Source organism: Raphanus sativus, chromosome 2 (genome assembly GCF_000801105.2).
Source record: "Raphanus sativus cultivar WK10039 chromosome 2, ASM80110v3, whole genome shotgun sequence".
In the NCBI taxonomy this organism is placed as follows: Eukaryota; Viridiplantae; Streptophyta; class Magnoliopsida; order Brassicales; family Brassicaceae; genus Raphanus; species Raphanus sativus.
This window is the reverse complement of record NC_079512.1, coordinates 20,846,615-20,867,357: the sequence shown is the minus strand read 5'-3', so window position 1 is coordinate 20,867,357 and position 20,743 is coordinate 20,846,615. Positions and strand designations below refer to the sequence as shown.

At 36.3% G+C, this 20,743-nt stretch overlaps 6 protein-coding genes across 6 annotated transcripts; 4 read left to right on the top strand and 2 right to left on the bottom strand.

Moving 5' to 3' along the window:
• The first annotated feature begins 3 nt into the window (after positions 1-3).
• Positions 4-2,441, top strand: LOC108820664 (thiol protease aleurain). Its single transcript, XM_018593662.2, has 8 exons — positions 4-339; positions 423-544; positions 924-1,039; positions 1,155-1,228; positions 1,324-1,588; positions 1,684-1,815; positions 1,921-2,056; positions 2,173-2,441. Exons 1-8 carry the CDS (start codon positions 146-148, stop codon positions 2,208-2,210), a joined length of 1,077 nt encoding a protein of 358 aa, XP_018449164.2. The 5' UTR covers positions 4-145; the 3' UTR covers positions 2,211-2,441.
• Positions 2,442-2,592: 151 nt separating this feature from the next.
• Positions 2,593-4,770, top strand: LOC108823004 (exonuclease V, chloroplastic). Its single transcript, XM_018596229.2, has 7 exons — positions 2,593-3,005; positions 3,084-3,188; positions 3,287-3,408; positions 3,630-3,785; positions 3,892-4,045; positions 4,156-4,232; positions 4,308-4,770. Exons 1-7 carry the CDS (start codon positions 2,652-2,654, stop codon positions 4,558-4,560), a joined length of 1,221 nt encoding a protein of 406 aa, XP_018451731.2. The 5' UTR covers positions 2,593-2,651; the 3' UTR covers positions 4,561-4,770.
• A 179-nt stretch (positions 4,771-4,949) lies between these two features.
• Positions 4,950-7,206, top strand: LOC108836324 (elongation factor 1-alpha 1). The gene is made up of 3 exons (XM_018609493.2): positions 4,950-5,095; positions 5,590-6,053; positions 6,146-7,206. Exons 2-3 carry the CDS (start codon positions 5,592-5,594, stop codon positions 7,031-7,033), a joined length of 1,350 nt encoding a protein of 449 aa, XP_018464995.1. The 5' UTR covers positions 4,950-5,095; positions 5,590-5,591; the 3' UTR covers positions 7,034-7,206.
• A 213-nt stretch (positions 7,207-7,419) lies between these two features.
• LOC130507873 (uncharacterized) lies at positions 7,420-8,215 on the bottom strand. The gene is made up of 2 exons (XM_057002555.1): positions 8,027-8,215; positions 7,420-7,927 (listed from the first exon to the last, which is right to left on the bottom strand). The coding sequence occupies exons 1-2, from the start codon at positions 8,107-8,109 to the stop codon at positions 7,708-7,710; spliced, it is 303 nt and encodes a 100-aa protein (XP_056858535.1). The 5' UTR covers positions 8,110-8,215; the 3' UTR covers positions 7,420-7,707.
• Positions 8,216-15,413: 7,198 nt separating this feature from the next.
• On the top strand, positions 15,414-17,004 carry LOC108837174 (elongation factor 1-alpha 1-like). Its single transcript, XM_057002554.1, has 2 exons — positions 15,414-15,877; positions 15,971-17,004. The coding sequence occupies exons 1-2, from the start codon at positions 15,416-15,418 to the stop codon at positions 16,856-16,858; spliced, it is 1,350 nt and encodes a 449-aa protein (XP_056858534.1). The 5' UTR covers positions 15,414-15,415; the 3' UTR covers positions 16,859-17,004.
• Positions 17,005-17,313: 309 nt separating this feature from the next.
• Positions 17,314-17,964, bottom strand: LOC108839235 (uncharacterized). Its single transcript, XM_018612042.2, has 3 exons — positions 17,802-17,964; positions 17,714-17,765; positions 17,314-17,623 (listed from the first exon to the last, which is right to left on the bottom strand). Exons 1-3 carry the CDS (start codon positions 17,830-17,832, stop codon positions 17,413-17,415), a joined length of 294 nt encoding a protein of 97 aa, XP_018467544.1. The 5' UTR covers positions 17,833-17,964; the 3' UTR covers positions 17,314-17,412.
• Between the last annotated feature and the right edge of the window lie 2,779 nt (positions 17,965-20,743).

Here is a 20,743-nt window from a genome sequence, read left to right as displayed (position 1 = left end):
GGTCCATTCACAGACAACCACCTGTCCCAATCACGTTTCCGTCTGTAGTCTCTCTCATCCGTCTTCAAGTCAACTCACATTGCTCGAGCTAAACACTTAAAGCAGCAGCCGAAGCGCTGGGTTGAGAGAGAGACAAAAGTAAGCTATGTCTGTGAAAGCAATCGTATCATCGGTGGTTCTGCTGATCCTCATCGCCGCATCGGCGGAGGCTTATACAGGATTTGACGAGTCAAACCCGATCCGTATGGTCTCCGACGGTCTCCGAGAGGTAGAGGAATCCATTGTCCAGATCTTAGGACAATCTCGTCACGTTCTCTCCTTCGCTCGCTTCACTCACCGGTAAGTCTCATTCTCCGCCGTTGACTTTGTTCTTTTTTTAAATAAACAAAACGGAACTTTTATTCGTTTTTGTGTGATGGAAGGTATGGGAAAAGGTATGAGAACGCGGAGGAGATAAATCTCAGATTTTCGATTTTCAAGGAGAGTCTTGACTTGATCAGATCCACCAACAAGAAAGGCTTGTCTTACAAACTCGGTCTCAATCGTAAGTCTTCTTCTCCTTTCTTGTCGATCGGTTAACCTTTTTATCTATGTGACGTTTCAACTGACACGTGGATACATATAACTAACTTCTTTTCCCGTCTTGGGGTTTTCTACGTGGAATTTTCTAAAGTTTTGATTTTCTTGATTCACGTGACTCAAGGTTTATTATTGGTCGAGACTAGTTTTGAAAATTCAAATTTATTGTTCTGCTGCTGTAATAATTAACTTTCCTGACTTAAGATTGTTCTTGCTCTTTGTGGGGTTATTAGGATGCTTTGTTTTGTCATATAGCAGACATTACTATTACTAGTGGTTTAAGGGTCAGGATTGTGACCCATCTGAAATATGGATTTTTCTACCTGTCTATTGAATCCATACAGAGTTTGCTGATATGACCTGGGAAGAGTTTCAAAAGAGCAAGCTTGGTGCTGCTCAAAACTGCTCCGCCACTTTAAAAGGTAGCCACAAACTCACTGAAGAAGCTATTCCCGAAACCGTAAGTCCAGTACTCAGTCTTCCTGCCCTTCAGCTTTAAGAAAACATGTTTAGGTGCAGACTCTTTTATTTTTTGAAAAAATTGGTTTAGTGTCTTGAAACTGTTTAAACTGCAGAAAGATTGGAGAGAAGATGGTATTGTTAGTCCAGTCAAAGAACAGGGGAAATGTGGATCTTGCTGGACTTTCAGGTAAAAACAAAATGATTAAGATACTAATATCTCCTGTCTGTTTTTTTTTTTTTGTGGATCTCTCTTCTGTCATATTAACATTTTCTGCACTGCAGCACGACCGGAGCTCTTGAGGCGGCTTATCATCAAGCATTTGGGAAAGCAATATCTCTCTCTGAGCAACAGCTTGTGGACTGTGCTGGAGCTTTCAACAACTTTGGCTGCAATGGTGGCCTTCCTTCCCAAGCCTTTGAATACATCAAATCCAACGGTGGCCTTGACACAGAGGAAGCTTATCCTTACACCGCTAAAAACGGAACTTGCAAATATTCAGCTGAAAACGTCGGTGTACAAGTCCTTGATTCTGTCAACATTACTATGGTAGTCATTTTTTTTTTACAGATTCTTGTAATTTCATCCGCCTTTAAGAGTACATATTCTGTCATCTGTAATGTGTATTGAAACAATAACAACAGGGTGCTGAAGATGAACTGAAGCATGCGGTTGGATTGGTGCGACCAGTAAGCATAGCATTCCAGGTTATACACTCGTTCCGGCTTTACGAGGGGGGAGTTTATTCTGATAGTAACTGTAAAAACACACCAACGGTGAGACTTTCTTCTTCGAAAATGCTTTAAAATGCTAAATGAATCTTAACACACTGTTTAGCTTATTAGCTGGTGCTCAATTCGTTTTTGTAATGTGACCATTAGGATGTGAACCACGCGGTTTTGGCGGTTGGTTATGGAATTGAAAAAGGTGTTCCATATTGGCTTATAAAGAACTCATGGGGAGCGAGTTGGGGTAACAAAGGTTACTTCAAGATGGAGATGGGGAAGAACATGTGTGGTGAGTTCTTTTAACTGTAATAAACCACAATTTCATCATATAATGCTCAGAGTCTGAGATGTTCACAGTTAGTATCTCTCTCTCTAAATTTTGTTGATACGTTCTTCAATCTTCAGGTATTGCGACATGTGCATCTTACCCGATTGTGGCCTAAAGATGATTAGCAATTGTGGTCGCTCAATGAGTAGACTACAATAATGTTGGCAGATTTATTGGATTGAGACATTACTTGAAAGTTGGGACCTGAGTGTGTTTATCATGCTTGTTGTATGTAACATAAAGTTTGTTCATATGTACAATATATAATGGAACAAACTACAGACGACAAATCAGTAATATATCCATGTTAAACTTACGGACATAAACGGATATGTACCTTTTAATAGCTTTGTTCTTGACCCTAAGTCAATTACGTAAAAATTAAAAATAAAATGTAATAATTAAATAAATAAATTGATTTACACCTTAATATAGCTTTGTTCTTGACCAAGTTCGAACGGTTAATTTATCAGACACGCTTTGGATCAAAAATTCAAAACTATTGGAGTTTTTATATTTTTTTCAAAAGGACAACACCGCACGTTCCTTCTTTTAAATGATGGCCGAGTCACACTCCGAGTCAACCTCCGAGTCGCTCACCACCACATCCTCCACATCTCCCGATCAATCCGCAACCATCACTATTTCAACCCCAAGAAGATCTCACCACCATGTCCCCGAGATCCCAATCGAGATCATCAGCGAAGAAGAAATGGCTATCCTCGACGCAGCGTTTGCCGCCACCCGCTCCTTCCTCCCTTCCGCGATCCGCTCTTCCCCGTCACGGATCCGTTCAATAACCATGCTCTCCAAAAGGAAACTCTCCGCTTGCTCCTCGGATATCGAAGACTCTCTCCTGCATCGGTTTAGAAAGAACCAAGCTCTGGGTGTCACAGATCTCACCGGCACTGTAACGATTCAATCTCTCTCTCAATTTGTGCTTTTCAAATTTGACACAGATTTTGATTTGATTTGTTCTCTTTCATAGGAATGGTGTGAGAAACAAATGGAGAATGTTCTTTGTCTTGGGAGGAGAAAAGTTAGCAAAGCTATGAAACTTGGCCAGGCTCGTCACTTGGAGCTTGAAGAAGAGGTCTTGTTTTACTATGATACGATTATTGATAGTTTGGTTTCATGGTGTGTCTCACTGTTTCTAGCTTTTTGTTTCTGGTGATGATTGATGGATGATAGGTAGTTAAAAGGGTGCGAGTAAAAGTTGAATCAAATGAAGATAAGTGGGCCTTGAAGCTACTCAGTTCCATTGCTGCCGTTAATCAGTTCTTGTTTGAAGGACGAACTCGTGAATTGCTACTGTGAGTGACTTCACCTCTCCCTCTGTCTAAAATGTATTGTAGTTTACCTCAAATGAATTTTTTTTTTTTTTTTTGAATGCTCTGAACTTTTACGTGATTTAGTTAGTGAACATTTTGTTTTAGTCTATTGATCGTACTGTATACACACTTAGAAACTTGGTTTCCTTGTAACCCTAGTTCTTGATTATGTAAGTTGATTCGGTGGTTATCTATATCACCAGCGTAGGATTTGTTGGAGGTCAGTGGATTGTGGGAGTTATAGATGAGGTTAGAAAGGCATCTACTGAAGACTCTTCTGATACTGGACCCTTATTGTCTGATACCAAGACTCGAGTCCGTGACACACTCCCAGCTGAGCCACAAAGAAGGAACGGAAGGTAAGAAGAACTTGGTGTGTATATTATTATTATTAAAACCCCTCTTCACTTCGGTTTTGTTATTAACCCTCCTAATGAGGTTCAATGTTAACCATCCGTTTGACAGGCTACAGGTAATGCTTTACAAGCTTCTTTGGGACACTGTTGTCAAAGAAGAGTTCCCCTCGACACGTTTTTTCAACTACTTCGCTTTAAACCGTCACGAGGTCTTGTCGCAAGATGTCAGAGATAATATTGCCGATGCAGGAATCCCAGCACAGGTTTACTAATCCTTTCACTCTCTGCACAATATTGTTTCAATAGTCCTCATTTGTGTACTCACTTGGAAATGAGTTGATTGATATTCTTATAAACTTTTTACTCAATGCAGACTCTTGAAGAGATAGTTAGGTACTATGAGAGTACTTTTAAGATGCTTCCAGTTGCAAATGATCAATTACTACTACGGTAAGAAGAACATTGATGTTATATGATAATCTGATCGCTGCAAACCCTGTAGCTGATTGAGAAACTTTGACTCAGGTACGAGTTTCAGAAAGACCGATCTATAATAGCTGAGATTAGATTCACTCATGATCCTGAGTGGGTGATGAGCAAATACAAAGAAGTCATTGAGTTTTGGAGAAGTGAAAGAGAAGCTGAGTACACTCCTGAAGAAGAACGTTGGAAATGTCGGTACTGCCAGTTTGCTAAATCTTGCCCTGGAAATCCAAGTCTTGAATCACCACCTGCTACGAGCTCACCACCAAGAGAGCCTCGTTCTTTAGCAAGCTAACATGTGTTTCATCAAACGCTTCTATGTTGCTTGCTAACATGTGTTTGTTTAGTGGTTAAACCGTGATTCGATTAGGATTGATTCTGCATACCGAGATTGATAATATGTTGTACACACAACTCGTATGTACCATTGTTGCCAGTTTAACCATAGTACCATTTAAAACCTATATTAATTACAAGTATTTAATAAAGTTAGTCAATTCTTTTATTTAAATCATCTTAATTTTGGTAACATGTCGTGAAGAAATTCGTTATGAACGTTAATTGTTCTAATTTAATTGAGGAATTAATTTGCTCTGGATAACAAATTAATTTAGCAGAGGCTAAAATAATATTTACCTTTATATCAAATAAAATCAGAAAGGCCAAAACCGTAAGGGCAAATTAGTAAAACTTAAACCCTAACGAAACTGCGAAAGCCCTATAGAGCTTGTAGCTATAAATACTCTGTTTGGTTCTCAGGGTTCACCCTCATTTAGTTCTCTCGCTCAGTATCATAGCCGCAAGACTCCTCTCAGATTCTTAACTCGCAGGTGAGCAAAGCTCTCTCTCCCTCTCTCATGATTCGCGACATAGTTTCTCTATTATTGTTTACGTCTTCTATTGCTTAGATCTCTTATCGTAAGCTCAACTTTGTCTCCGATTATCGCTTACTCGACGATGTTATACTGATTTGATTCTGGAGTCTTAGATCTGATTATCGATATATTTGCTTATCATGAATCTGATGAAATCATATAGAGAATCGTCTTGTGTACTGTTAGCGTTTACATCTTTGTAGTAGCCTCGCTTGCTGTTATCAGTTGGAATCGTCGCGATCTAAAACTCTTAGTGCTCGTTTCTTCTGGTTGTATTTAGTATTGATATTGAAAGCGTTGACGATGATGCTTAGCGAGCTAGATTTACAGTATTGTTGATTTGTTGTTAGATCTTTTGTTTCTATCGATCGTCATAGCGTTGTGGCTTTATTTGATTCTGTTGGAGATGTTTATTTGTTTAGATTCAAATATTTTGTGTTGATTTGCAGATATGGGTAAAGAGAAGTTTCACATCAACATTGTGGTCATCGGCCATGTCGACTCTGGAAAATCGACCACAACTGGTCACTTGATCTACAAGCTTGGTGGTATTGACAAGCGTGTCATCGAGAGGTTCGAGAAGGAGGCTGCTGAGATGAACAAGAGGTCTTTCAAGTACGCATGGGTGTTGGACAAACTTAAGGCTGAGCGTGAGCGTGGTATCACCATTGACATTGCTCTCTGGAAGTTCGAGACCACCAAGTACTACTGCACTGTCATTGATGCTCCTGGTCATCGTGATTTCATCAAGAACATGATTACTGGTACCTCCCAGGCTGATTGTGCTGTTCTTATCATTGACTCCACCACTGGTGGTTTTGAGGCTGGTATCTCCAAGGATGGTCAGACCCGTGAGCATGCTCTTCTTGCTTTCACCCTTGGTGTCAAGCAAATGATTTGCTGCTGTAACAAGGTTAGCTAACCTTTCATTGTTGTTTAATAATTGTTTTGTATGTAGACTTGTAATGTGATTCTAACATAGTACTTTTTTTTTCCTTGTATCAGATGGATGCCACCACCCCCAAGTACTCCAAGGCTAGGTACGATGAGATCATCAAGGAGGTGTCTTCCTACTTGAAGAAGGTCGGATACAACCCTGACAAAATCCCATTCGTCCCCATCTCCGGATTCGAGGGTGACAACATGATTGAGAGGTCCACCAACCTTGACTGGTACAAGGGACCAACTCTCCTTGAGGCTCTTGACCAGATCAACGAGCCCAAGAGGCCTTCAGACAAGCCACTCCGTCTCCCACTTCAGGATGTCTACAAGATCGGTGGTATTGGAACGGTGCCAGTGGGTCGTGTTGAGACTGGTATGCTCAAGCCTGGTATGGTTGTGACATTCGCTCCATCTGGGTTGACCACTGAGGTCAAGTCTGTTGAGATGCACCACGAGTCTCTTGTGGAGGCACTTCCAGGTGACAACGTTGGATTCAATGTCAAGAATGTTGCTGTCAAGGATCTTAAGCGTGGGTATGTTGCATCCAACTCCAAGGATGACCCTGCTAAGGGAGCTGCTAACTTCACTTCCCAGGTCATCATCATGAACCACCCTGGTCAGATTGGTAACGGTTACGCACCAGTGCTTGATTGCCACACCTCCCACATTGCCGTCAAGTTCTCTGAGATCCTCACCAAGATTGACAGACGTTCTGGTAAGGAGATCGAGAAGGAGCCAAAGTTTTTGAAGAATGGAGATGCTGGTATGGTGAAGATGACTCCGACCAAGCCAATGGTTGTTGAGACTTTCTCAGAGTACCCACCATTGGGACGTTTCGCTGTCAGGGACATGAGGCAGACCGTTGCTGTTGGAGTTATCAAGAGTGTTGACAAGAAGGACCCAACCGGTGCCAAGGTTACCAAGGCTGCTGTCAAGAAGGGTGCCAAATGAGATGAGACTTTCTCTCTTAAGATTTTAAAAACTTTGATTGTGTTTGAGCCTTTTTTATATTTTTCTGCGACTTTCTTCTCTCTGCCTTTTTGGATAGCTCTGAGACATGGTTTCAATTATGCAGTTTGTGGATGATTTTGTTTTGCCTAATGCTTTCTAGTGTTTCTTTGGTCTTGAATGTCTTTTAAGTTGCTTTTTGTTGGGAATTAACTAGTAGAAAACGTTTTAACAGACCAGACAATACATGCTTTCAATAAGCGTTTGGTAGACAAACAGTTATCCTTTCTTGTTGAAGTTGTTTTCATGCTTCCAATCTGGTTGGTTTGAATGTTTCAGCCCAAATCTAAGTGATGATTTATTATAGCGTTTCGGTGGCCATCGTAAGATTATCAAATGACAAGAAAGATTTAAATTAGATAAAGCTTGTCGAGCAGTAGTTATACGTGTAAACAAACGACTGTGAAAACCAAACCCATAGGATAAGTCCAAAAGAGGCAGCAAAACATCCAGGCCTAACGACAAATAAACGACTGTGAAAACATTAGGAATATTTTAAAGTTCTTATCCAGCTAAGGATTCTTGATCTGCAGTTTTACAAGAAACATGCACAACTTAAAAGAAAAGTAACATACATTACTTAAAAGATCTCCAGTGTTTTTAAAGGTTTCTCAACACTAAGCAGCTCTAGCTGTGTGAGAAGAAAAGCTCCACGATACTAGATCTTGGAATAAAGCAATTAGATCTCTGACATCCTCACTCTCTCTCATCTCCTGAAGCCATAATAGCTCATCGAATCTCTCCACACCCACTATTTCTTCCTCACCATGGCTCCTGGACTCTTCTGATCTGCTTCTTTCCTTTATCACCTTCCTTCTCTGGTCATGATCTGCCATTCTTCAACATAAAAGGAGAGAGAGAGAGATACAAGTCAAAAATAAACAGAGGAGATCCCAAGAGACAGATAGAAGAGATGAACAGAAGAAAAATATTTACTCTTTGGAGAGAGATAACTGTTGACCGATCCCAGAGATGCAGAGAGGAAAGCCATAGTTGCCACTAAGAGTTGTTGACTGCATTTCTTTTCTCTGTAGATTCAGTTTTAAAATTCTTGAATTTCAAGAGAAGTAAAGAAAGAGAAAAAAGTACAAGATATTGAATTGTGTAAGGATTCAGGAGGGTCTTGAATTGTGTAAGGACTCAGGAGGGTGTAGATTATGTACTAGTACTATTTAGTTAGTACCCACTTTACTATTGCAAGACACGAGATGAAAGACTTTTTGTTATGTTGATACTTGATAAAAAATTCTATAAAATAATAATGTAGGGAATTTGATAATTTATTAGTTTGTAGAATAATTAATTTAAAAATATTCTTTTAGATTAAATATATTTCAAAGTATGTTTTATGTAAAAATAAGAAAAATATTTAAATTTACGTTATATGTTTTTAATTAAATTTTACATATACAAATTTTAGTTATTCTTATTCGACTATTTGATGTATAGAAAACATGTTTTCTAAGTGTAAATAAATTTTAGCGTTTATAACAAATAACATTAATATATTTAGAAAATTATTAATTATTAATTTATGTTTATATTGAAATCATATATTTACATAATTTTTTTAAAAAAATATTATTTTATCAAATTTTATTATATTTTACATCAAATCAATTTAAAACTGCTAAAATATTTTAATTCATAATATTTATTAATTTATCGAGAACATTAATTTATGGAGTTTTAATATATTTTTTTGTGGAAAGAGAGTATACGAGGTATGGTCTCTTCTTTTTCTTCATTTTAGAGAAAGTGAGAAAAGAAGAAGTACTGCGTCTATGACTTAACCGAAAAGATTCATCCTAACAATTTACTAGCGGTGAAAGTAAAATTACTGGTCTCACTTTACACCTCTTTTCTCCACATGACAAGTATGAGAACTCGAGTTTGGATTTTTTTTTACCTCATTTGGATTTTGATAAAAGTATGAGGAATATAAAAAAAAATTTCCATTAATTAGCGAGAATAAATGCGGCAATCACCTGTTAAATCATTATAGTCTTCAACTGGTTTTCTAAACCAACGTGTTCAGTAAAGTAATTTCACTATATTAACAAGACTTAAACACAGTAAATGATAAAAAAAATTTGGTGTTAATTTTAAGCAGTAATGTTGGTCTTGCCATCACTGTCACCAACTCACCATTTTTTTTTTTTTTTGTCAACATGACACCAACTCACCATTTATTACACAGAAAGACATACCAAGCAGGTCATCGGACAAGATCATTTAATAAAACTGATGATTGGGGCCAACTTGTATTAACGTTTTGCAATATATATACCAAAATAATTACTCTTTGATCAAATTCTATCACTAGATGGTCTAGATTGTAGGAATATGTAAGGGATGTCTTACCATATGTGTTTTGTGAAGATTATGTGTATGATTATTAGAATGTGTAAATCTTAGTGGGTATGGATGTCTCACAACCATACAATAGCTCAATTTAACTTATGCTAGGAAATGGTAGTCCAGGAGCTATTTATAGTACATATAGTTAGGTACCAACAATATACAAGGACTTGTTAACTGATAATTTAATAGCTCAATTTGTGCTAGTAAGTGACAATCAAGGAACTATTCATAGTACATATAGTGCCAACAATACACAGGGACTATTTAAAGGATAAGGTAATAATTTTTGAGCCTTAGAGTGGGACCTTCTGACCTTATTGTGGAACACGATGACCTCACTTGAGATAATAGTTCCTTTGATTATAGCTACATACAAAACGAAGGGATGGTATTAATTTAGTCAATTCTTGTTAGACACTATGGCAAAAAGCAACCACATTGCATGAGTATTCGATTTTGAATCTCTCACAAAAGTCAAGAAAATAATAGTATTGAAAAGAATACTCATCCGTCAATATATATTAACCACCAAAGGTAAACAATTCCAGTACAAACACAACCATCATCCCATCAAAACAAAGATAGAATGATCAAGCAAAAAGCCTAAACAAAGGCATTGAGATACATAAGCCCGATAGAAACTGGAGCCATAAGCCGGACATACCCGGAAGCTAAGAAACCATAACTAAAACATATAACCATAAACTGAGAACCCTCCTTTCACCTACGATTATCTCCAGCACTCTAGCATTGCCAACGCCATTATGAAGCTAGAACAAGTACCAACTTTCATCAACATCCAAAGAAGCTGGAAGCTAGCAAGCTAGCATAAAGTTGGAAAGACACCTTTAGACGAGAACCCACCTTTTGGTGGTTGATATGATAAATTCACAGACTTAAGCCCATTTATAATTTCTTATCAATTATATCAAATTTATATTTTGATTTTTTTTTACAAATTTAAAATTTTATATGTTCCACATTTGATAGAAGTTTAACAATCATTTTATTTTCTTACAATGTTGTACCTAATGTATCATTTATAAATAGCATGCTAATTCACAATTATCTATTTTCGTATTTTTCATTTAAAAAATTTGTTCACTATATATCTTTGACATGGATTTTATTATATAAATGTTAGATTTTCTTATATAATACCCAATATCGATGATACATTTTATACTAAAATACTAAAATAAAAATTAAGTACAGATATAATATTTATATTTACAAATATATTATCAAACACAAACACAAATTAAATACTCCCGCGGGTGAAGGTCTAGTGTTTCCTTAAACTTAGAACATACATGTGCATTGTGTTCAGTTTAGCAAAAAAAGGTACATTGTGTTCAATATATATATATATATATATATATGGTTTAGCTATATGAAACTTCACATTGGTACAATCTATACTAAACCGGGATAACACTAATACTGTTAATTAGTTTCCATTAGAAGCAAAAAAGATCAACTCAATGGAACCATCTCTCAAGACTCGAGAATCTAACTAAGCAGATGAATTCTTTTTTTTTTACCATCATTTTTTCGTTTAAATGATGTGACCATGCTCAAAGTTGCCATATATATGGAACTAAATATTTTCTTAATGTTTAAGACACGAGTAAACTCCTGAAGAAGAACGTTGGAAATGCCGGTATTGCCAATTTGCCAAGTCTTGCCCTAGAAACCCAAGTCTCCAATCACCTGCTCCGAGCTCACCACACCAAGAGAGCCTCGTCCTTTAGAGAGCTGAATGGTTTCATCAAGTGCTAACATGTGTTTGTTTATTCTTTGCACATTTGTTTCCCTTTTCATTTAGTTCTTGCATAGTGGTTAAAACCGCGATTCGATTAGGTTTTGTGCTGCATACCAAGAATTATTTTAGTATGTTGTACACACACAGTGGCGAACCCACTTAAAGGTTAATGGGGTGAGTTGACACCAGAGAAATAATAAATCTTTGATTTTTAAGTTATGTTGATTAATCATTTGTGGCACAGTTGGTTAAATTGTGGCCTGAATGAACCCACAAAAGTCTGGTTTGATGCCTCCCTATTATGAGGGACTAAACTCACCACCTTGTTTTTAGGTCAGGTTAAAATTTAAAGGAAGATAACATGGGCTGAATCCCGTAAAAACTTGTAGAATGAATGAATGATTTTATTGATGTTTTTGGTAATAACTGTTTACAAAAGATGTATATGAGATTACAAAGATAATGACAATATTTTTAGAGTTTGCGCGTATGATCAGTTGAATTGTGGATCCCTTTTTCTTGATTGACTTCTTCTTTAAATAGCCTCAGACTCCATTTGATCGCCACCAACTGGTTCCCGAGATCTCCTCCCTGTTTTGAGGGATTTGTAACAGCTTCTCTTTGACCGGATCATGCGCCTACTTATTCGTCCACGAGTAGCCTTCTTTCTGTGATCTTTCTAGTGAACATTCACTAGTAGAAAACTGTGAAATAGACACGTAATTTTCTGTGACTATGGCGTATTTTTCGTGACTATAGAACGAAATAGTCATGGTTAGTCACGAAAAAAAACCGTGTGTATACGATCGTGACCAAAATTGCCCGTGTCAAATCGTGACCATAATATACACGGTGTGATCACGATTGAAAGCGTGACTAAAATAGTTACGAAAATGACACAGAACCATTGTGGCTAACTTAGTCACGTTATCGTCGTGTTTAAAACGTAGCTATCACTAAAAAAAAATTAAAAAAAAAACTTTTAAATAAACTACAGAAAATATAAAAAACTGAATTTGTATAAATCTTGTATATAAATTGCAAACATGTACAAACATATACATACATAAATGCTCTACAATATATACATATCACGCTATAATCCTTCCACTCCACCACCGCTTCCGCCACCAGCTTCTCCACTGACACCTCCATCGGCTTCTCCCCCGACGCCTCCACGGGTCTGGATGCTATGGCTGAAGCGATGACTCAATCTGGTGCTGGAGCCACCATTTGATATGCTCGTCAAGCTTCTCCTTCCGCCGTCAAGCTTCTTCCTCCGCCGTCAAGCTTCTTCCTCCTTCACCGTCGAGCTTCTTCTTCTGTCTCCTCCTCGTCCTTCTCCTTCGTGGGATGGCGATGCGTTTCTCAACCTTGGTCTCTTTCTACGCCTCCGCGCAAGCTCTGTCGTATTCTTCATCATCCTTGGAACTGGTTTTCAGATCCTCCATATCTATAAGATAAATTTAGTTAGCAGTGTAAAAGAGAAGAAGAAGAATAACGAGAACAGATTCACTCTGGGACTTTTCCAAATCAAAGGATTGGAGAGAAGGGAATGAAGGAAGACGCAGAAAAGGTAGAGAATAGAAAGGAAAGAGATAGAGAGGAAGAAAAGCAAAAGATCTGATCCATTGATTTTATCCGATCGAATGGTTGATATTGTGATCCGCGTTAAAAGTATAGACCAATCAGAGAATTAGTTTAGAAATGAAAGAGAGGAAGAAAAACAAAAGATCTGATCCATTGATTATGCCCAATCTAATGGTTGGTATTGTTGATCCGCGTTATTAAAATATTGGCCAATCAGAGAATTAGTTTAGAATAGGAAATCAATAACACCGTGGTGTTTTATCTGTGTGTTTGCAACTTTGCATTGACAAATACGTACGAAATAAGTATAAATTCTCTTCTTCTTTTTTTTTTGTCAACTAAGTATAAATTCTCTATAACATTAACATCCACTGATTTATTCTTTTAATTTCCATAACCTCCCAGTTACCCGTTCCTAACTTAAAAAATTTACTCGTGTCTCAATCATTTTTAACAAAATAATAATGATTTTAAGTTACAGTTATCACATATAATACGTTCTGTGAAGGATATTGACAAAATGTTTAAGAATACACATATAGAGTATATAAGATTTATTAAGTACTTACCATTTTGATTTTGATAGCCTAGTTTGGGATTGGAGTATAAAGTTTAGGGTATATATTTAAAGTTTAGGGTATAGGTTATGAGATTTAGGATATACATGTAATGTTCAGGATTAAAGTTTATAAAAGATTAAATGTAACTTTTTATTTTAGATTTGTGGTTAAATTTATCAAATGTAAATTTAGAGTAGATTTTAATTTTTGGGTTTGGAGTATGAGGTTTAGGGTATAGGTTCATGATTTGGGTTTGGAAAATGGAGTTTAAATTTGAAGTTTTGGATTTGAGTTTCAGTTAAGATTTGAAGTTAAAGTATTAAAGTTATTATTTTCAGTCTTAGATTTAGAATTCAGTATTTAGGGATTTAGATGGTCACGTTTTATATAAGGTTTTGTAAACATGTCAATTTTTTTTTTATTTTTTGGTCAACTTGTAAACATGTCAATTTAGCCACAAAAGTATTCTGACAAACCCTGGCTGCTGTTAGTCATGAAGTATATATGACCATTTCGTGTGTTTTTTTGCCACGAGAAAGACACGAATTGTCACGTTTGAGTGTTTCGTGACTTTTTATGACTATTCTGTGACTTATTCAAAATAAGTCACGATACAATGTGACCAAAACGTGTCTATATCAGTTTTTTCTACTAGTGATTTTTACCTCACAGTCTCCGGCTCTGACTTAGCTGTTTTTGAAAATTGAATTCATGATGGGCCTTTCACGGCCCATTACCATTTCTTATTATTTTTCGTCAGCTAACAGGCCATATTCGGGCCCAACAGTTATCACACCTTCAAATTTTTATGCATTTAAACAAGATTTTATTTACGTAGTGATCTTACATAAAAAAAAATTCTTGCGACCGCCCCTGTACACGCAACTCGTATGTACCATTGTTGCCAATTTCTGAAGCAATCCATATTCATAGTACCATTTCTATAGGTATATTAATTTTTGATGATATTTAATAAGATTGGACAAAATTTTTAATTTTTTAAAATCGTCTTAATTTGAGTTGAATATTGATAGCATGTCCTAAATAAATTTGTTATGAAATTAATTGTTAGTATTATTAAATTGACGAATCAATTGGTTCATGTTTTGTTTAATTTATGGTCAGTTTGTTAAAAAAGTTGCGGGCATAGTCGCCTACATACTAGATAAGATATGATTAAGCACAGACCACTTCCATTAATGTCGAATTAACGAGAAGATAATTAAAAGAAATATTAGAAACGCCAAAGTGCCTAAGGGTAATTTTGTAAATTTATACCACAAACGAAAATGCGAAAGCCCTAAGAGTATGTAGCTATAAATACTCTGTTTTGTTCTTAGGGTACACTCTCCCTTAGTTCTCTCGCTCAGTATCATAGCCGCAAGACTCCTCTCAGTTTCTTACTTGCAGGTGAGCAAAGCTCTCTCTCTCTCTCTCTTTAGGTTTATCGTCTTCTTCATATGATTCTCGATTAGGTTTCTGCATTATTATTTGTATCTATCCTGTTTTGATTTCTTATCGTAAGCTCGATCGTGACTGTGATTATCGCCTGCTCTGCGTCGAGTTTAAGATCTGATTGTTTGCCGATCTATTAGACTAGCATGATTCTGATGAAATCGTCTTGGTCTATTGTTAGCGTTTACATTTTTCGTTTTTGATAATCTGATATGACGATAGCAGATTCGCTTGTGATTCTGACTAATGACCGTCGCGATCTATAGATTTAGTGTTCGTTTCATCTATTTGTATTTAGTTTTGCTGTGGAAGCGTTCATACTGTGAGGTAGGTTTGTTGAATTGATCTTTATTAGATCTGAATATTCGCATTGATGGCTGCTTAGGTTTCGTATCTTTGGATCATTATGGTGTTTGTGTTTGTGGCTATGTTGAATTGTTGTAGGTGGTTTTCGTTTTGATTCTAATGATTTGATTTATTATTAAGGTCTTGTGTCTATGGATCATCATGTTGGTGTGGCTTTATTTGATGATGTTGCTGGTGGTTATTTGTTTGGTTCTAATTTGATTTATTTTGGATTGATTTGTAGATATGGGTAAAGAGAAGTTTCACATCAACATTGTGGTCATTGGCCATGTCGACTCTGGGAAATCGACCACGACTGGTCACTTGATCTACAAGCTTGGTGGTATTGACAAGCGTGTCATCGAGAGGTTCGAGAAGGAGGCTGCTGAGATGAACAAGAGGTCCTTCAAGTACGCTTGGGTTTTGGACAAACTTAAGGCCGAGCGTGAGCGTGGTATCACCATTGACATTGCTCTCTGGAAGTTCGAGACCACCAAGTACTACTGCACTGTCATTGATGCTCCTGGTCATCGTGATTTCATCAAGAACATGATCACTGGTACCTCTCAGGCTGATTGTGCCGTTCTGATTATTGACTCTACCACTGGTGGTTTTGAGGCTGGTATCTCCAAGGATGGTCAGACCCGTGAGCATGCTCTTCTTGCTTTCACCCTTGGTGTCAAGCAAATGATTTGCTGCTGTAACAAGGTTAGCTAACCTTTCATTGTTGTTTATTAATTGTTTTGTATGTAGACTTGTAATGTGATTCTAACATAGTACATTTTTTTTTCCTTGTATCAGATGGATGCCACCACCCCCAAGTACTCCAAGGCTAGGTACGATGAGATCATCAAGGAGGTGTCTTCCTACTTGAAGAAGGTCGGATACAACCCTGACAAAATCCCATTCGTCCCCATCTCTGGTTTCGAGGGTGACAACATGATAGAGAGGTCCACCAACCTTGACTGGTACAAGGGACCAACTCTCCTTGAGGCTCTTGACCAGATCAACGAGCCTAAGAGACCCTCAGACAAGCCACTCCGTCTCCCACTTCAGGATGTCTACAAGATTGGTGGTATTGGAACGGTGCCAGTGGGACGTGTTGAAACTGGTCTGCTCAAGCCCGGTATGGTTGTGACCTTTGCACCTTCAGGGTTGACCACTGAGGTCAAGTCTGTTGAGATGCACCACGAGTCTCTTGTGGAGGCGCTTCCAGGTGACAACGTTGGATTCAATGTCAAGAATGTTGCTGTCAAGGATCTTAAGCGTGGGTATGTTGCATCCAACTCCAAGGATGACCCTGCTAAGGGAGCTGCTAACTTCACTTCCCAGGTCATCATCATGAACCACCCTGGTCAGATCGGTAACGGTTACGCACCAGTCCTTGATTGCCACACCTCCCACATTGCAGTCAAGTTCTCTGAGATCCTCACCAAGATTGACAGACGTTCTGGTAAAGAGATCGAGAAGGAGCCCAAGTTTTTGAAGAACGGAGATGCTGGTATGGTGAAGATGACTCCGACCAAGCCAATGGTTGTTGAGACTTTCTCAGAGTACCCACCATTGGGACGTTTCGCTGTCAGGGACATGAGGCAGACTGTTGCTGTTGGAGTTATCAAGAGTGTTGACAAGAAAGACCCAACTGGTGCCAAGGTCACCAAGGCTGCTGTCAAGAAGGGTGCCAAATGATGAGACTCTCTCTTGCTAGGTTCACTTCGCTTTTAAAAAAATACCTTGATGCTGTTTGAGCCTTTTTTTTTTTCTGCGACTCTCGACTCTTTATGTTTTTGATAACTCTGTTACTTTATGGTTTTAGTTATGCAGTTTCTGGATAATTTTGCCTTGTGATTTTTAGTTTTCATTGAATGCTTATTTCAAATGCTTGTGCTTGTCTTAATGTTTAACACTAGCCTGTAGAAGATCTTGTCAAGAATTTCATTTTAATCGGTTTATAATGTCTAGGTTAAACGTTCCAGCACAAATCTAAGTTGTAATTGTTGATTAGCAAACGACAAGTAAAGCTTTGGCCAGATAAAGCGGTTATCCAACAAAGAAAGGTATGAACTGAAAACCAAAAACAATCGGATAAGGCCAAAAGACGCAGCAAAACAACCACGCCAAGGACAAATAAACGTGTAAGCAAATGACTGAAAACATTAGGAATATTTTATAGATTTTTCCAGCTAAAGATTCTTGATCTGCAGGTTTACAAGAAACATACATAACATGGTGGATCTTTAATACTAAGCAGCTTTAGCTGTGTGAGAAGAAAAGCTCCATGACTCTGGATTTTGTAATAAAGCAATAACATCCTCACTCTCTCTCATCTCTTGAAGCCATAGCTCATGGTATCTCTCCACACCCACCATTTCTTCTTCACCATGGCTCCTGGACTCTTCAGACCTTCTCCTTCTCTTCTTCATCCCCTTCCTTCTCTTGTCATGATCTGCCATTCTTCAGCATAGGGAGAGAAATTCAAGTCAAAAATCAACGGAGGAGATATCAAGAGAAATGTAAGAGACCAGAGTAAGAAGCATATGTTACTCTTTGGAGAGAGACAGCTGCTGAGCGATCCCAGAGATGCAGAGAGGGAATCGCTGCTGAGCGATCCCAGAGATGCAGAGAGGGAATCCATAGTTACCACTAAGTGTTGTAGTCCGCATTTTTTCTCTCTGTAGATTCTGGAACTGGGATCTTGATTTTAAGACACCTAAAGAAAGAGAAAAAAGACAAGATCTTATATTGAGTAAAGATCAAGGAGGGTGTAGTTTATATACTAGTACTTTATAGTTAAATACCAACTCTACTATTGCAAGCCACGAGATGAAATGCTTTTTTGTCTTGTTGATATGTGGAAACTTGAAAGAGACTAGGTAGGCCTCGACACGAGAATATCAGCATATTTTTAGTATTTGTGATTTACTTCGTAAGTTACGTATATATGATTTTTGGATTTGATTTATTTCGCAAAATTATTGATATCCGATTTTTTATATTTTTTAATATTTACGGATATTTCATCCGCTTTGTTCAATACAAGTAAATCTAGAAAAATAATAGCAAATTAAATTTAGAAGTATCTTATAACATAATTAAAATATAAAGTAAAAATAAATGAAACTATATATTTTATAAATTTTTAAAATTAATAACTTTTCTTATAAAACAAATATTTTTATAAAAATTGTTGTTTCGTATAAATACTTTATATTCTTTTTAATATAATATTTTATAAGTCATTTTAAAATAAAATTTAATAAAGTATATGTTAAATAATAACCATATAATATTATATCTTTAAAACTCTATATTTAATCATATATATACATCTAGTTGTATAAAAGTTGGAGCGGAGCGGATATTTGTCTCTATTTTTTTAGTATTTATGATTTACTTTGTTTTCAATGGATATTAATTTTTAATATTTGCTTTATTTTAGTGAATTATGGATATTTGGATTTTTCGAATCGAATCGAAACGAACTACGTAGGCATGGGCACAAAAACCGGATCCGAGGACCCGAACCGGAACCGAACCGAAAAATCAGGGCATCGGGTATATTCGGTTTTTCAGAAATAACCGTTTGGATCCTAAACTTTTGTATCCGAAGAAACGGTATCCAACCCGACCCGAACCAAGAACCGAATGAGTATCCGAAAATATCCGAAATGTACATATGTATTTAAAAATATTATTTATAATTATATGTATAATAATTTTAATTATAATTATAAATTTAATATATTAGTTATTTTCAATATTTTGTGTATTTTCATATAAAATATGATAGTTTGGATAGAAATACTTAAACAAAACCGAATCTAATGAGTATTTTTGGTTGCTTCTTGGTATATTTGGATAGTTTTGATATAAAATACCCGAACCGAATCGGGTAATATGGTTACTTTGGATACTTTTATCTGCAGCTGTTTCAGATACATTGGTTATTCGGTTTTTTTAGGTTCTTTTACGTCAGAACCAAACCTACCTGGATCCGGGAAGATCCGACTCGAATCCGATCCGAAATTATAATACCCCAATGGGGTTTGATTTCCAAACCCAAAAACTCGATACCCGAAAGAACCGATCCGTACCCGAATGGGTACCCGAACGCCTAAGCCTAGAACTACGAATCAAATTAAATTTAACGGACAAATGTCCAACCCTATAGGCAGGTGTGGTCTCTTCCTGTGATTGAATCGAAATGATTCATTTTTATAACTTACTAGCGGTGAAAGTAAAAAATATGTCCAACCCTTTGCCTCTCTTTTCTCATTTGGATTTGACAAAAACTAAAAAGTATGAGGAGGTGGACAATAAGGCTTTCCAGTTCTCTTTTTTTTAGCGAGAATAAATGCACCACTCACCTCTTAAGAGCATTTCGAGTGTAAAATTTTATATTTTCTTCAAAATAGAGTAAAAATGTTTCAACCATATTCTATTTCTTACTCCATAATGGAGTAATGAACAAAAAAAAATAGATTACTCTATATATGGAGTAAATTTCATTATGGAGTAGGAAATATAGTGGAGTTGGAACATTCTTTACTCCATAATCACTTTTACTCCATTTTGGAGGAGAAAATAGAATAAAGTTAGAAATGCCCTAAGTCTTTAGCTTGTTTTCTAAAACCAACTTGTTCAATAAATTAATTTACCTATAAATTTCAGACTCTTCAAAACTGTAATGTTAGTTTTGACTAGAGTTGAACATTTTATCCGTTAAATTTGATTCGATTCACTAATATTCGTTTTGATTCGATCCAATAATTTCGAATATCCGTAAACTTTAGAACAAAGCAAATATTAAAAATCAATATCCGTTAAAATCAAAGAAAATCACAAATATTAAAATTTTGAGAAGAGGATATCGGATCCGATCCGACAATATATAAATGCATATATATATATATATATATATATATATTATATATATATATATATATATATATATCTTGATTATATTTAAAGTCCTAAATAAATAAAATTATATAATTATTATTCCAACATATGATTTGAAAGATTCTATTCACATTTTTATTTTTATAAAATTATTACACAAAAGGAACAGAAAAAGTTATAAACTTTTTTTCTTAAGTTTTGTGTTACGATAATTATTAACTAAGTTTGAAAGATTTACAAAATATTTAGATTCACTATTTTTTTAATTTGTATCTTATACATCATGCAAAAGCTATTTTACAAAAAATGTATCTAGTTTTTAAGATTATTTGCATTAATCAAAACATATGAAATATCCGTAAATATCCGCAAATATCTATTTATTTTCCGGATATCCATTTTTCTAAATATCCGTACTTTCCCGAAGCAAATCAAATCGAAAAATTAGATATATGTAACATACGAAGCAAATCACAAATATTCAAAAATCCGAATATCCGATCCGTATCCTGGTCTAAATTTGATATCATCACTGTCAGCATTTATTAAAAAGGATGACTGGAACCAATTTTGCAGTGCTTTGCAAAAAGAATGACTGGAGTAACATATATCAAAATAACTTTTGTTTAAGAGAGAAAAAGAAAAAAGAGAAGACAATTACTTTTGTTTAAG

Excerpts from the sequence above, each read along its gene's own strand:
- LOC108820664 (XM_018593662.2), top strand. The coding sequence starts at position 146 with ATGTCTGTGAAAGCAATCGTATCATCGGTGGTTCTGCTGATCCTCATC. Across the intron at positions 1,040-1,154 it reads AAGAAGCTATTCCCGAAACC|AAAGATTGGAGAGAAGATGG; the intron begins GTAAGTCCAGTA and ends TTTAAACTGCAG. Across the intron at positions 1,229-1,323 it reads GGATCTTGCTGGACTTTCAG|CACGACCGGAGCTCTTGAGG; the intron begins GTAAAAACAAAA and ends TCTGCACTGCAG.
- LOC108823004 (XM_018596229.2), top strand. The coding sequence starts at position 2,652 with ATGATGGCCGAGTCACACTCCGAGTCAACCTCCGAGTCGCTCACCACC. Across the intron at positions 3,409-3,629 it reads CGAACTCGTGAATTGCTACT|CGTAGGATTTGTTGGAGGTC; the intron begins GTGAGTGACTTC and ends CTATATCACCAG. Across the intron at positions 3,786-3,891 it reads CCACAAAGAAGGAACGGAAG|GCTACAGGTAATGCTTTACA; the intron begins GTAAGAAGAACT and ends TCCGTTTGACAG.
- LOC108836324 (XM_018609493.2), top strand. The coding sequence starts at position 5,592 with ATGGGTAAAGAGAAGTTTCACATCAACATTGTGGTCATCGGCCATGTC. Across the intron at positions 6,054-6,145 it reads TGATTTGCTGCTGTAACAAG|ATGGATGCCACCACCCCCAA; the intron begins GTTAGCTAACCT and ends TCCTTGTATCAG.
- LOC130507873 (XM_057002555.1), bottom strand. The coding sequence starts at position 8,109 with ATGCAGTCAACAACTCTTAGTGGCAACTATGGCTTTCCTCTCTGCATC. Across the intron at positions 7,928-8,026 it reads CAGTTATCTCTCTCCAAAGA|AATGGCAGATCATGACCAGA; the intron begins GTAAATATTTTT and ends TTTATGTTGAAG.
- LOC108837174 (XM_057002554.1), top strand. The coding sequence starts at position 15,416 with ATGGGTAAAGAGAAGTTTCACATCAACATTGTGGTCATTGGCCATGTC. Across the intron at positions 15,878-15,970 it reads TGATTTGCTGCTGTAACAAG|ATGGATGCCACCACCCCCAA; the intron begins GTTAGCTAACCT and ends TCCTTGTATCAG.
- LOC108839235 (XM_018612042.2), bottom strand. The coding sequence starts at position 17,832 with ATGCGGACTACAACACTTAGTGGTAACTATG. Across the intron at positions 17,766-17,801 it reads AACACTTAGTGGTAACTATG|GATTCCCTCTCTGCATCTCT; the intron begins GATTCCCTCTCT and ends TCGCTCAGCAGC. Across the intron at positions 17,624-17,713 it reads CAGCTGTCTCTCTCCAAAGA|AATGGCAGATCATGACAAGA; the intron begins GTAACATATGCT and ends CCTATGCTGAAG.